The 14,613-nt window shown below is 48.5% G+C and overlaps 1 protein-coding gene across 3 annotated transcripts in view; it reads right to left on the bottom strand.

Moving 5' to 3' along the window:
- Positions 1-14,607, bottom strand: part of nrbf2b (nuclear receptor binding factor 2b) — a 56,128-nt gene extending 41,521 nt beyond the window's left edge. For 2 of the 3 annotated variants that reach the window (XM_038773493.1, XM_038773496.1), the window contains exon 1: positions 14,340-14,607. In XM_038773493.1, coding sequence (XP_038629421.1) covers positions 14,340-14,369 — 30 coding nt within the window. In that variant the 5' untranslated portion in view covers positions 14,370-14,607. The remainder of the gene's footprint in view (positions 1-14,339) is intronic. The other variant, XM_038773494.1, reaches the window with a different exon arrangement.
- Positions 14,608-14,613: the final 6 nt, after the last annotated feature.

Here is a 14,613-nt window from a genome sequence, read left to right as displayed (position 1 = left end):
GGACCAGGCAGGGGTGCCCCCTGTCTCCCTTGCTTTTTGCACTGGCGATAGAACCTTTGGCTTTGGCGCTGAGGGAGTCGGGGAGGTGGAGGGGCCTGGTGCGGGGTGGGGAAGAACATAGGGTATCGCTGTATGCCGACGACCTGTTGTCCGTATGTGGCGGACCCAGAGGGGGGGAATGTCGGGATGATGGAGCTGTTGGCTGAGTCTGGGAGCTTCTCGGGCTATAAGTTAAATCTAGGCAAGAGTGAGGTATTTGTAGTACACCCGGGTGATCAGGAGGAGGGAATTGGGAGGCTCCCGTTTAAGAGGGCAGTGAAGAGTTTCAGATACCTGGGGATGCAGGTGGCCAGGAGTTGGGGGACTCTCCATAAGCTTAATTTTACCAGGCTTGTGGAGCAGATGGAGGAGCAATTCAAAAGGTGGGACATGGTGCCGCTATCGCTGGCGGGTAGAGTGCAGTCCGTCAAAATGACGATTCTCCCGAGGTTCTTGTTCCTCTTTCAGTGTTTGCCCATCTTTACCCCTAGGGCCTTTTTTAGGAGGGTGACTAGCAGCATCATGAGCTTTGTTTGGGCGCATGGGACCCAGAGAGTGAAGAGGGTCTTCTTGGAGCGGGGTAGAGATTGGGGGGGGGGGGGGCTGGCATTACCCAATCTCTCGGGGTATTATTGGGCGGCCAATGTGTCGATGGTGCGCACGTGGGTGATGGAGGGGGCAGCATGGAAACGGATGGAGAGGGCGTCCTGTGGAGATACAAGCCTGGGGGCCCTGGTAACGGTGCCGTGGCCGCTCCCTCCTACGAGGTATACCACGAGTCTGGTGGTGGCGGCTACCCTCAAGATTTGGGGGCAGTGGAGGCGACATGGGGGGGGCTCAATGGAGGCTCCATTAAGGGGGAACCATTGGTTCGTCCCAGGGAACATTGATGGGGGATCCAGGGTTGGCACAGAGCAGGCATCAGACAGCTGAGGGATCTGTTCATTGGATGGGAGGTTTGCGAGCCTGGGGGAGTTGGAGGAGAAATTTGGGCTCCCCCGGGGAACATGTTCAGGTATCTGCAGGTAAAGGCGTTTGCTAGGCGGCAGGTGGAGGGATTCCCTTCGCTTCCCGCGAGGGTGGTGAGTGACAGGGTGTTTTCTGGAGTCGGGGAGGCGAAGATATTTGATATCTACAAGGTAATGCAGGAGGTGGAGGAGGCGTCAGTAGAGGAGCTGAAAGCTAAGTGGGAGGGGGAACAGATCGAAGATGGGGCATATGCCCTGGAGAGGGTTAACTCTTCCTCCTCATATGCGCGGCTTAGCCTCATCCAATTCAAGGTGCTGCACCCACATGTCCGGGTCTAGCATGAGTAAGTTCTTTGGGGGCGAAGACAGGTGTGTCAGGTGTTCGGGGAGTCCAGCGAACCATGCCCATATGTTCTGGGCATGCCCGGCACTGGAGGAGTTCTGGAAGGGGGTGGCGAGGACAGTGTCGAGGGTGGTAGGATCCAGGGTCAAGCCAAGCTGGGGACTCGATTTTTGGGGTTGGGGTGGAGCCGGGAGTGCAGGAGGCAAAAGAGGCCGGTGTGCTGGCCTTTGCGTCCCTCGTAGCCCGGCGGAGGATCTTGCTACAGTGGAAGGATATGAGACCCCCAAGCGTGGAGACCTGGATCAATGACATGGCGGGTTTTATCAAGCTAGAGAAGGTCAAATTCGCCCCCAGAGGATCGGTACAAGGGTTCTTTAGGCGGTGGCAACTTTTCTGGCTCAACGATAGGGTACTAGGTCAGCAGCAACCAGGGGGGGGGGAAAGAGAGAAGACGTTGACTATGCTTGCTTATTTAATTTTAATTCATCTTTAAGTTCCCTTGTTTACTGGGTTGGGGGAGGGGGGGGGGTGATACATGCGTTGATACGGTCTTGGGGGTGTTACAGTTATTATGGTGTTTTATTGTTGCTTTTCATTGTTATATTTTCTGTAAAAAAATTCCAATAAAACTTACTTTTAAATAAAAATGATGTGCAGTTGCGATCCCAGGGCATACAAGGCCATGAACCAAGTGCGGGAAAATGGGATTAGAATAGTTAGGTGGGCTGAAGGGCCGTTTCTGTGCTGTATGATTCAATTACTCTATGCTCATTGTATCAGGTCCAGTGTCTAAATTAAAAACTATTGACCTGGAGTTGGAGGTGGTGTTTTTGAGTTGCCGTGCGGGGGGGGGGGTTCCGGTATCTGCAAGTGAATGACTTTGTGCAGAGGCAGGTTTCGACCTTCCCGCACCTGCTGCCCCAGGATAAGGTAGTGTCGAGAACAAGATAGGAGAGGGGAAGGTTTCAGAGGTCTAGAAGGAGCTGATGGAGTGGGAGGGGCCCCCGACAGGGGAGGTGAAGGGAAAGTCGTGCGCCAGACTCAGCCTGATACAGTTTAAGGTGGTCCACAGGGCACACATGATTGTGGCCCGGATGAGTAGGTTCTTTGAGGAGGTGGAGGACAGGTACGGGTGCTGTGCGGGGGGGGTCCTGCAAACCATGTCCATATGTTTTCAGCATGTCCGAGGCCGACAGGCTTCTGGGATGTCATGTCACAGGTATTGCAAATGAGGGTGGTTCAGAATCCAGAGGTGGTGATCTTTGGTGTTTTGGAAGACCTGGGGGTGAGAGAGGCCGACGGCCTGGCCTTTGAACCCCTAATGGCCTGGAACGGACCTTACAAGGGTGGAGGGACTCGGAGCCCCCAAAGTCAGGGGGGTGGGTTTGCGGCACAACGGGGTTTCTCAAAACTCAAAAATTAAATTCACCATGAGGAGTTTGTTGCAGGGGTTTGCTTGGTGGTGGCAGCCATTCATCGACTTCTGTGAGAAAAATTAAGCTGTCAGCAGGGGGGGGGGGGGGGGGGGAAGGGGGGGAAAAGAGGAGGGCATGGGAGGTGATTGGGGATGGTGGCAATGTTTGTGTAAGCCATGCTGGCTGGACTTTGTGGGTATATTATTGTAGTTTTGTTTTTATTGAAATTTAGTGTAAAATTGTTAAAATTATAAATGCCTCAATAAAATATTTTCTAAAAAAAAAAATTAAAAGCTGTTGGTGAGGCATAACTAAAGAGCTTGAAAAAATATTTGTATGACATTGGAAATGGATCCTGCGTTTTTGATTCTGGGGCTCCCAGTTAAACAGATAAGTGATGTCAATGAGAAACAATTGTATAATACCCTAACATTTGTGGCTCGAAAATATATTATACTTTTGAATTAATGCTAAATGACTTTCTGAACAGATGAAGAACAAACTTCTTATGGAGTGTATTCCAATGGAATTTCTAACTTGCTCACTTCGATCGAAATAGGACTAATTCCAAAAGGTTTGGAATTGCTATCTTAAATACATACAAGAACATACAAGATGTGTGGAGATGCCGGCATTGGACTGGGGTGAGCACAGTAAGAAGTCTTACAACACCAGGTTAAAGTCCAACAGGTTTGTTTAAAACATTAGCTTTCGGAGCACTGCTCCTTCCTCAGGTGAATGAAGAGGTATGTTCCAGAACATATAGACGAATTCAAAAATGCCAGACAATGCTTAGAATGCGAGCATTTGCAGGTAATCAAGTCTTTACAGATCCAGAGATAGGGGTAACTCCAGGTTAAAGAGGTGTGAATTGTCTCAAGCCAGGACAGTTGGTAGGATTTCGCAAGCCCAGGCCAAACGGTGGGGGATGAATGTAATGAGACATGAATCCCAGGTCCCGGTTGAGGCCGCACTCGTGTGCGGAACTTGGCTACAGGTTTCTGCTCGGTGATTCTGCGTTGTCGCGCGTCCAGAAGGCCGCCTTGGAGAACGCCTACCCGGAGATCAGAGGCGGAATGCCCTTGACTGCTGAAGTGTTCCCCAACTGAAAGGGAACATTCCTGCCTGGTGATTGTCGCGTGATGTCTGTTCATTCGTTGTCGCAGCACCTGCATGGTCTCGCCAATGTACCACGCTTCGGGACATCCTTTCCTGCAGCGTATGAGGTAGACAACGTTGGCCGAGTCGCACGGGTGTTCTCGCGTGTAATGGTGGTATCCATAGAACATAGAACAGTACAGCACAGAACAGGCCCTTCAGCCCTCAATGTTGTGCCGAGCAATGATCACCCTACTCAAACCCACGTATCCACCCTATACCCGTAACCCAACAACCCCCCCCTTAACCTTACTATTTAGGACACTACGGGCAATTTAGCATGGCCAATCCACCTAACCCGCACATCTTTGGACTGTGGGAGGAAACCGGAGCACCCGGAGGAAACCCACGCACACACGGGGAGGACATGTCGATGATCTGGCACGTCTTGCAGAGATTGCCATGGTTGCTGTTCTGAAGGCTGGGTAGTTTGCTGCAAACAATGATTTGTTTGAGGTTGCGCAGTTGTTTGAAGGAAAGTAGTGGGGGTGTGGAGACGACCTTGGCTAGATGCTCATCCTCATCGATGTGTTGAAGGCTGTGAAGAAGATGCCGGTTTCTCCGCTCCGGAAAGTACTGAACGACGAAGGGTATTCTGTTGGTTGTGTCCCGTGTTTGTCTTCTGAGGAGGTCGGTTTTTTGCTGTGGCGTGTTGGTACTGTGGATCAATGAGTTGAGCGCCATATCCCATTCATACGAGGGCATCTTTCAGCATCTGTAGATGTCTGTTACGCTCCTCCTCGTCTGAGCAGATCCTGTGTATACACAGGGGATGGCTTCTTTAAAGTTATCCATGGGCTTGCGGTAAAGCAAAGTGCTGAGGTGGCCGTCCTTAATGGAGATGTGTGTCCAAAAATGCATCTGATTTTGGAGAGTAGTCCATGGTGAGTCTGATGGTGGGATGGAACTTACTGATGTCATCATATAGTCATTTGAGAGTCTTTGCCGTGGGTCCAAAGGAAAAAAGTCAGCGATGTATTTGGTGTATGACGTCGGTTGAAGGGCCTGTGCGGTGAGGAAATCTTGTTCAAACTTGTGCATGAAGATATTGGGATATCGAGGTGCGAATTTGGTCCCCATGGCTGTTCCGTGCATCGTCAAAGGTGAAGATGTTGTGATCCAGAATGAAGCTGATGAGTTGCAGAATTGCGTCTGGAGTTTGGCAGTTGTCGGTGTCGAGTACTGAGGCTGTTGCAGCAATGCCGTCATCATGGGGGATGCTGGTGTAGAGTGCAGAGACGTCCATTGTGACTAGGAATGTTCCGGTTCAACTGGTCCATGGGTGCGGAGTTTCTGTAGGAAGTCTGTCGTGTTGCGACAGAAGCTGGGCGTACCTGGTATGATGGGTTTCAAGATGCCCTCGATGTAGCCAGAGAGGTTCTCACATAGGGTCCCATTGCCTGAAACAATAGGATGGCCTGGTGTGTTGGCCTTGTGTATTTTTGGGAGGCAGTAGAGATCTCCAATGCAGGGAGTACGGGGGATGAGACCTCCTATGGTGCTCTGAAGGTCTGGATCCAAGGCCTTGGATCAGTGTTGAGTTGGCGGATGTGTTCCTTGGTCGGATCTGCGGGTAACTGTCTGTAGTGTTCCTAGTTTTGTCGGTATACTTCTTTGCAGTAGTCCATTCTGTTCAGTATGACGGTGGCACCTCCTTTGTCTGCTGGTTTGATGACGATGTTGCGGTTGGTCTCGAGAGCGCGGATGGCATTGCGTGTGCTTGGGTGACGTTCGGGGCTGTCTTGTGAATGCGACTGATGAATCTGGCATTGACGCGATTCCTGACGGCTTGAGCATACATGTCGAGTCGGGCAGCGGCCTTCCGGAGGGGTCTAATTCAACTCTTTCCTCTTCGGTTGCTGCACCACAGATCTCTCGGTCTGCTGTTCTGGTTCATTGGTAGTCTCATTGGGTTCGCTGTTGGCCTCTTGAGGTCTGTGGAAGAATTGCCAGAGCCTCAGTCGCCTGATGAATTCCTCCGTGTCTGCCGCGAGACTGATGTCCATTTTGGTGGTGGTGCAGAAATTGAGCCCTCTGCTGAGGACTTCGATTTCGTCTGGTTGAAGGGTGTAGTCCGACAAGTTGACAATAGACTTCCCTGTATTGTTTTCTACTGTGGTATTGGGGGAGGCTTGATTGCTGATGCTGAGTTTCTCAAGCTTCCTGTTCTTGGTGTGCATGTAGGTGGCATAGTATCATTGTCTCATCTGTTTGGCGGTTATCCGCAGCTGGTCTGCTGCGTCCTGAGCGCAAGTTGAGAATATGGCCTCTATCTAGGTTTCCAGGTTGCGTCGTCTGCTGTAGAGCTGGCGTACGAGGTGGTAGAGGAGTGCGAGAGGTACGACGGCAGAGTCTCTCAGCGTAGTCTGTGTTGTTGGTCGACTTGAGGGGGTTTGTGATCTGTAGGCCTTTCGGGATCTTGTCTGTTTTCTTGCATTTTTGCAGAAACCTTAAATGTCTGTCTATATGCGCGATCTTCCTGGAGATCCTCTCCATTTTGAGCCAGCAGTTTGTGGTGTCGATGGTAGCCATGATGTGGAGATGCCGGCATTGGACTGGGGTGAGTACAGCAAGTCTTACAACACCAGGTTAAGATTAAAGTCCAACATACATCTAACATCCAACATCTAGGGCAGCACGGTGGCACAGTGGTTAGCATTGCTGCTTACGGCACAGAGGACCCGGGTTCGAATCCCAGCCCTGGGTCACTGTCCGTGTGGAGTTTGCACATTCTCTCCGTGTCTGCGTGGGTTCACCCCCACAAACCAAAGATGTGCAGGATAGGTTGATTGGCCACTCTAAATTGCCCCTTAATTGGAAAAAAATAATTGCGTACTCTAAATTTATTTTGGGCAGCATGGTAGCATCGTGGTTAGCACAATTGCTTCACAGCACCAGGTTCGATTCTCGGCTTGGGTCACTATCTGTGAGGAGTCTGCTTGTTCTCCCCATGTGTGTGTGGGTTTCCTCCGGTTTCCTCCCACAGTCCAAAGATGTGCAGGTCAGGTGGATTGGCCTTGCTAAATTGCCCTTAGTGTTGGGTGGGGTTGCAAGGATAGGGTGGTGATATGGATTTGGATGGGGTGCTCTTTCCAAGAGCCGGTGCAGACTTCATGGGCCGAATGGCCTCCTTCTGCACTGTAAATTCTATGACAAATACAAGAAATAGAAGTAGGCCACAAGCCCTTCAAGCCTGCCCCGCCATTCAATACAATCATGGCTGATCTATGTCGAGCACACCTCTTTTCTGTGCCATTTCCCCACAGCCCTCTATTCCTTGATCTATCAAATATTTATCCACCTGCACTTTAAATACTTTTAATGACCCAGCTTCCACCACCCTCTGGGGCAGAGAATTCCAGAGATTCACCACCTTCTGCGAGAAGAGATTTCTACACACCTGACTTTTCAATGACCGGACGTTTATCTTGTAGCTATGTCCTCTTGTATGAGACTCTCCCACTTGTGAAAACATCTCACTATCTACCCTGTCAAACCCCCTCAGTATCTTGTATGTTTGAATAAGGTCACTCCTCACTACTATGGAATACAGACCCAGACTATTTAGCCTCTCTTGATAAGACAACCCTCACATCCCAGGAATTAGCCTGGTGAATCTCCTTTAGACTGTCTCCAATGTTACTATATCTTTTCGGTAAGGGGATCCTGGCCCCATGTCACTCTCCTTGTGGAGTTTGCACATTTTCCTAGTGTCTGCATGGGTCCCCCCCCCCCCCCCCCACAACCCAAACATGTGCAGCCTAGGTGGATTGCCCCTTAATTGGAAAAACATTTTTGAAAAAAATGAACTGGCCCATTAGTTCCCTGCCTTCTGCCTTTCTCCCTTTTTGAACAAGGGAGTCACATGGTTGAAATTTTTTGTAACTCGCTAAATTCCGGTTGGGTACTGGAAGATTGGAAAAAAGAGCAAATGTGTTCACTATGTCTGCAGCCACTTCCGTTAAAATCTTAACGTGCAGTTCATCGAGCCCCGGCAACTTAGCCGCCTTTAGCCCCTAGAGTTTTTCTGAACTATGCCCATTGTGATTTTTGTAAGTTCTACCATGTTATTTAAAATCAGCCCATCTAATATTTTAGGTCTATTTGCAATGTCTTTCGCAGTGAAGACTGATGCAAAAAATGTATTTAGTTTATCCTCCATTTCTTGGTTTGCTGTTATTAATTCACCAGCCTCGTTCAGTAGAGGTTCCACATTTACTTTAGCCACCCACTTCCTATTTATATATCCATAGACAATCTTACTGTTTATTTTTATACTGCATGTTTTTATACTGCATGCAAGTTTCCTCTAAAAATTAATTTTCTCCCTTATGAGCTTTAGTCTTTTGCAGCTGGATCCTAAAAACATCCCAGTCCTCTGGTCTACCACTATCCCTTGCCACTTTCTATATCCTGCTTTCCAATTTATCATCTTTGACCTCCTTTGTTAACCATGGATTTTGCATATTTTTGATTGGGATAAACTCCTGCTGAGCATTAATGACCAGCTGTTTTAATATCTGCCACTTCTCATCGACTGATCTGCATCGTAGCCAGTTCGCCTTCGGACAACTCTATCCTTATGAAGTTGAAAACACTGCTAATGGACCTATGGCGTTCATCCTCAAACTGTACCTGGAATTCTTTCATATTGTGGTCACTACTCCTTAACCACCACAAGATCCCTTATCAGTCCTTCTTCATTACACAAAACCAAATCTAAAATAGCCCGTTCCCAGGTAGGTTCAATAACATACTGCTCTAAAAAGCAATCCCTGATGCACTCCAAAAATTTACCTACACTACCCTTGGCGGTTTGGTTTGTCCAATCAATATGCAGATTAAAATCTCCCATGATTATTGCAGTTCCCTCAAACATTCCCTTGACATTTCCCCAATCATGCTCTGACCTCTTGAGGCGTCACATTTTGGTGGTCAACAGACTACTCCCACCCTTGTCTCCCTTCTGGTTATTCATGATTCAACCAAAACTGATTCTACATCACTACCTATGGCCTTTATATCATGATTCAGCACTGCTCTGAAACCTTCCTTGATTAACAATGCTCCCCCACCTCCTTGCCCCTTTGGCCTGTTCGTCTGGAACATGGTATACCCTGGAATGTTGAATACTCAATCCTGATCACCCTGCAACCATGTTTCTGTTATAGCAATACATCATACTCGTATGTTGCAATCTGTGCTATTAACTCGTCTATCTTGTTGCAAATGCTTTGTACATTCAGATAAAGAACATTTGACTTTGATTTTTTTTTTAACAGTTGCTTACAGCTCTGGATTTGCTGCGTTGCATATTTTTGTTTAAGTTTCCTGCTACAGACTGTCACACTATGGCAGACAGGTTCCCCCTCACTATCCTGTGCCACCGCTCTGCCTGACTTTTTAAACCATCCGTTCTTAGTTCAGGCTCTTGAACAAGTCCTTGGTGCAAAATAATGTTCATATGATCGATCCCTACCTGTTGTTTTCTGTTGACACTCAAGAGTTATTAATCTGCACTTCCACTTTTAACTTCCTAATCTTCCAAGCAACTGAACCCCTTTAGTTTAAAGCCCTCTCTACTTCCCTAGTTCTATGGTCCGCAAGAATACTGGTCCCAGCCTGGTTCAGATGTAGGCCGCTCCAACAGCACTTTCCCCAGTACTTGTGCCAATGTCCCAGGAACCAATATAGGTTCCACAATGTCAGATTTACTCCCAAATGTTTTCCGTAGAGTATGCAACATTGTCTCTAACATAGTGTATGCAATGTGTGCCTCTGTTCCATTTCTTTATAGCATTTGTCCTTTTCCTCCCAATCCCATGACTTGTTTCCTTTACTTGTCTTTTATGTGGAAGCGCGTATTAGATTAACCAACTGTGTTGGGTTTTTAAAAAAATATATGGAGAGTTGATTGTGCTGTACTGTACCAATTTTGTGTGTTATTTTGTTTATGGAGAAACTCAATTAAATTTTCAAATAAATGCAAACAAGATTCTTGAAGCAAGAGCTTTTTGGTTTCTAAAAAACAGATTCGAGTAATAATTTTCAAATATAACTACAGTGCTTTTGTTTGTTACTATTTTCTTCTCCAGATTGTTCCTTCAGATTACAAACAATTCCCCAAAGACAAGCCACCTTCCAGGCAGCTGTCATTCTCACTAGCTGTTGTGGAGACCACAGGAGGAGCTCAGTCTGACTCATAATCTTACCTCTTCAGCAGAAATTGGATCAATTCCCCAGCCTCAAAACAGAAACACATTAACATTCAAACGTAGCGCCTGCTCTGGCTCACTGGAGCACCCAGGCGTGCTGCTCGGCTGGCCGGAGACCCAAAGGTGCACAGTCCGGCCCGCCGGAGACCCCAGATTCCCACATTCCAATCTAACACTACAGTTACCCTCTTTTTCCATTCAGGAAAGTAACCAATCTCCAGCTATTTTAGTTCAACTGCATAATTATTTACTATGAATCATGGGAGGCAAGTGACTATTTGTCCTCCTGTGCAGCACTGTTTAAAGCACTATCACTTGGAAGAGATATTAATCCTAAAGCCCTCTCAGGTAGACACAATATATCCCACAACAGCAAACTTTTCCCTGATTTTCTGGCCAATATTCATCCATAAAACAAGAGCAGCTTACATTTACATACTGTTTTTAACATGCATACTTTCTATGAACACATCTATCTAACTGTGGCCAGAGAATCACCATGATGGTTTATTTCCCACATCTTTACTTCTGGTGTCCTGCAAGTATCCCTCCTGGAGTCGAGAAACATGGGCCCCTCCACACATCTCCTAGTTAAACACAACCTTGATTTTGAAATTCTCATCCTTGCTTTTCTCCATCTCTGTAAAATTACCTACACACTTACAATTTCAGGTCTCAGAATCCATTTTAACTACTGCACCATTGCCTCATGTGCCTCCAGTTACCAAAGCCCAAAGTTTTGGAATATCATTCCTAAAAAACCCCTCTTCTCTCCTTTAAGATGCTCCTTAAAACCTACCTCTTTGACCAAGATTTTGGTTGTTTGTCCTAAAATCACCATCAAATTTTGCTTTATAATGCACCTGTGAAGTGCCTTCTGGTTCCCTATTATGCTACAAGCATGATATAAATCAAAGTTGTTGTGGTAGTAAAACATCCCTAGGTGTTTCACAACTTCAAAAAATAAACAACTTTGTGGGATGTCCAGAGGCCGCAAAAGGTGCTATATAAATGCAAATTCTCTCTTATGGGCATAAACTCACTTTCTATACATATGCCAATGATATGCTTTCTCACTCTACTATATTTTTGCACTCTACAAGTGCAAAGTCTTTGTGAAAACAAATTACTTCAAACTCTGCTCCCTACCATGTACAAGAACAAACTTATTTAAATAGTGCTGGTCACAAACTTAAGATGGTCCAAAACGCTTCACTGACTTGACTTCAAATCTTTCAATATGTTATGATCATCAAGCAGAGAGTGTGTGTTTAAGAAGCTGCTTTCGTATGGAAGCTTTGGTCAATCTATTGAGCCTTATACATGCCCCATGTCAGTGTACTGACTGCTGTAATATAGGAAAATGCAGCAACCAATTTGCACGCAGCAAGATACCATAAAATAAATAAGACAATTTTGATCCGCAGATAGATTTTGGCCTGGACACAGAAAAAATTCCCCTGCTCTTTGAGTTGTCATGGGATTATTTACATCCACTCAGCCGACGTTGCGCTGAACACAGTATGAATGCTAGTTTCCACCAATAGCCCAGAGCAAATGTTCATCCGCTTTAATCAACTAGCCACCATCATAGAATCAAAGAGTACTTGGAAGAAAGCATCCATACGAAAAATAGCATTGTTGCAATTAATTTTAAGTACAACAAGCCTTCAAAATGTGGCACTCCATGCAATGCACTGGACCAAGGGCATGCATAATTTTGTCCATACTTTTGTGAATTTTACAAAATAAAAAAGTACTTGCATAACGTACAAACAGCAAAGTTACAAGTGGTGGACTGGCTATTCCATAAACTATTCTATTCATGCAAGTACAGTTTTGAAGATTGTATCATTCATTTGACAATCAGGTTGCTTTTCTATTCAATTTCTGGCCTTGAATTCTCTCTGCACTTGCATACTGAGACACAACCAGTGCCCAAACCATATATACACAGACTAAAACACTGAAACATTTGGGCTAAATTAACTCAAAAAAGGTACAAATCTCTGACATTTTGGTGCTATCTATTAATGCCTGAAATTATTGCTTTGTTGAGCATTTTATGGCTGAATTATGAGGTTTTGTAAATTTTGTAATGGGACACATATAAGGCACAATAGATTGACCAAAGCTTCCCTGATTGCAGCTTCTTAAACACACTCTCTGCTTGATGATCATAACATATTGAAGGATTTGAAGTTTTAATTTTCATACTTAAAGATGAGAAATATATGTTAAGGGTCCTGATTGTTTATGCTAATTTATGCCAACGTTATGGTTCAGGTGTTTTCTAATGAGATTCGCAGGAGATTTGAGCATAACTAGCCTTCCAAAATATCCCAGTGGAGAATTCAATGCATTGTGGTGTAAGGTTAGGTTACCAAGCTTTCCCTTCAGAATCTATTCTTGCCTGGTTTTAAAACTTGAACCCCGGCAGATTTCAGCAAGAAATCATCAGTATTCATTTTTTTGGCACATAACATCGACACAATGCCTGCAAATTATACAATTCAATCGGGGGAAGAAAAATCTCAACCATTGTCTAAAATTTATCAATCGCGCCTTAGTTGTAACACCCTCACCTTAGAGTTGGAAGATTGCAGGGTTCAAGCCCCACTGCAAAAACTTGAGCTGACGCTCAGTGAGAGGTAATGTCTTGAAGAGCAGGGAATCTCTTCCTAGTGTCTGTATTTATCCTGAACCAACATCACCACAAATAGATGATCTAATTATCACGTTGTGTACAATGCCAAGTTTCCAAATGACAGTGACTATCTAGAAAGGGGGGGGGGGGGAAAGAGGAAGAGGAGTTCCAAATTCCAGTAAATAAACAGTAATACTGGGGGTTCCCATTTTAAGATAAAGACCAGTTCGGAAAAGTTTTACTGGCGCCCATCATTTCCAAGTTTTAGTGGTTTTCCCTTCTGGGCAAGTAATGGATTAACTGACTGAAACACGCTTAGGAACTTCATGAAAGGTGCAATATAAAAATGTAAGCGTTCCTTTCCGTTAATCTCACTTATTTACAAAGTGGGTGAGAGCAACAAGGCGACACGACATAGGTGAGCTCGGATAGAAACACTTCGGATAAAGTACTGGGGGAGGGGAGGGAGGGCGTGAGGGGGTTGCCTCGGAGGGCGTGAGGGGGTTGCCTCGGAGGGCGTGAGGGGGTTGCCTCGGAGGGCGTGAGGGGGTTGCCTCGGAGGGCGTGAGGGGGTTGCCTCGGAGGGCGTGAGGGGGTTGCCTCGGAGGGCGTGAGGGGGTTGCCTCGGAGGGCGTGAGGGGGTTGCCTCGGAGGGCGTGAGGGGGTTGCCTCGGAGGGCGTGAGGGGGTTGCCTCGGAGGGCGTGAGGGGGTTGCCTCGGAGGGCGTGAGGGGGTTGCCTCGGAGGGCGTGAGGGGGTTGCCTCGGAGGGCGTGAGGGGTTGCCTCGGAGGGCGTGAGGGGGTTGCCTCGGAGGGCGTGAGGGGGTTGCTCGGAGGGCGTGAGGGGGTTGCCTCGGAGGGCGTGAGGGGGTTGCCTCGGAGGGCGTGAGGGGGTTGCCTCGGAGGGCGTGAGGGGGTTGCCTCGGAGGGCGTGAGGGGGTTGCCTCGGAGGGCGTGAGGGGGTTGCCTCGGAGGGCGTGAGGGGGTTGCTCGGAGGGCGTGAGGGGGTTGCCCTCGGAGGGCGTGAGGGGTTGCCTCGGAGGGCTGAGGGGGTTGCCTCGGAGGGCGTGAGGGGGTTGCCTCGGAGGGCGTGAGGGGGTTTGCCTCGGAGGGCGTGAGGGGGTTGCCTCGGAGGGCGTGAGGGGGGTTGCCTCGGAGGGCGTGAGGGGGTTGCCTCGGAGGGCGTGAGGGGGTTGCCTCGGAGGGCGTGAGGGGGTTGCCTCGGAGGGCGTGAGGGGGTTGCCTCCGAGGCGGGTGAGGGGGTTTGCCTCGGAGGGGCGTGAGGGGGAGTTGCCTCGGAGGGCGTGAGGGGGTTGCCTCGGAGGGCGTGAGGGGGTTGCCTCGGAGGGCGTGAGGGGGGTTGCCTCGGAGGGCGTGAGGGGGTTGCCCCGGAGGGCGTGAGGGGGTTGCCTCGGAGGGCGTGAGGAGTTGCCCCGGAGGGCGTGAGGGGTTGCCCCGGAGGGCGTGAGGGGTTGCCTCGGAGCCGCGCCCGCCCCGGTCTGGACAGCCAGCGGCGGTCCTGCAGGCTCCCGGGCGCCTTCCCCGATGGACTCACCAGGTTCAGGGGGCTTTCCATAACGTCCATCGAGTTTCTCCAGGCTCGGCCGCATCCAGAAATCCGCGTTGGTGGTGGTGCTGGGTGTGAAGGGGGTGGGTCGGGAGGGTGGCTGCTGGCCCGGGCTCAGCTCGGCCCGGCCACACTCATGGACACAGAGGAAAGGAGGGCTGGATGAGGGAGGGAGCCACCTCCGGGCGGAGGGCAGGCCGCACTCACCCGCTGCCGCCGGCCCCCGGGTCTGACGACCGTGCTGTGACGTCGGTGGCAGCGT

This window comes from Scyliorhinus canicula, chromosome 16, assembly GCF_902713615.1.
Source record: "Scyliorhinus canicula chromosome 16, sScyCan1.1, whole genome shotgun sequence".
NCBI classification, from domain to species: domain Eukaryota; kingdom Metazoa; phylum Chordata; class Chondrichthyes; order Carcharhiniformes; family Scyliorhinidae; genus Scyliorhinus; species Scyliorhinus canicula.
The sequence above is the reverse complement of the archived record's forward strand: the minus strand, read 5'-3'. Positions and strand labels throughout refer to the sequence as shown.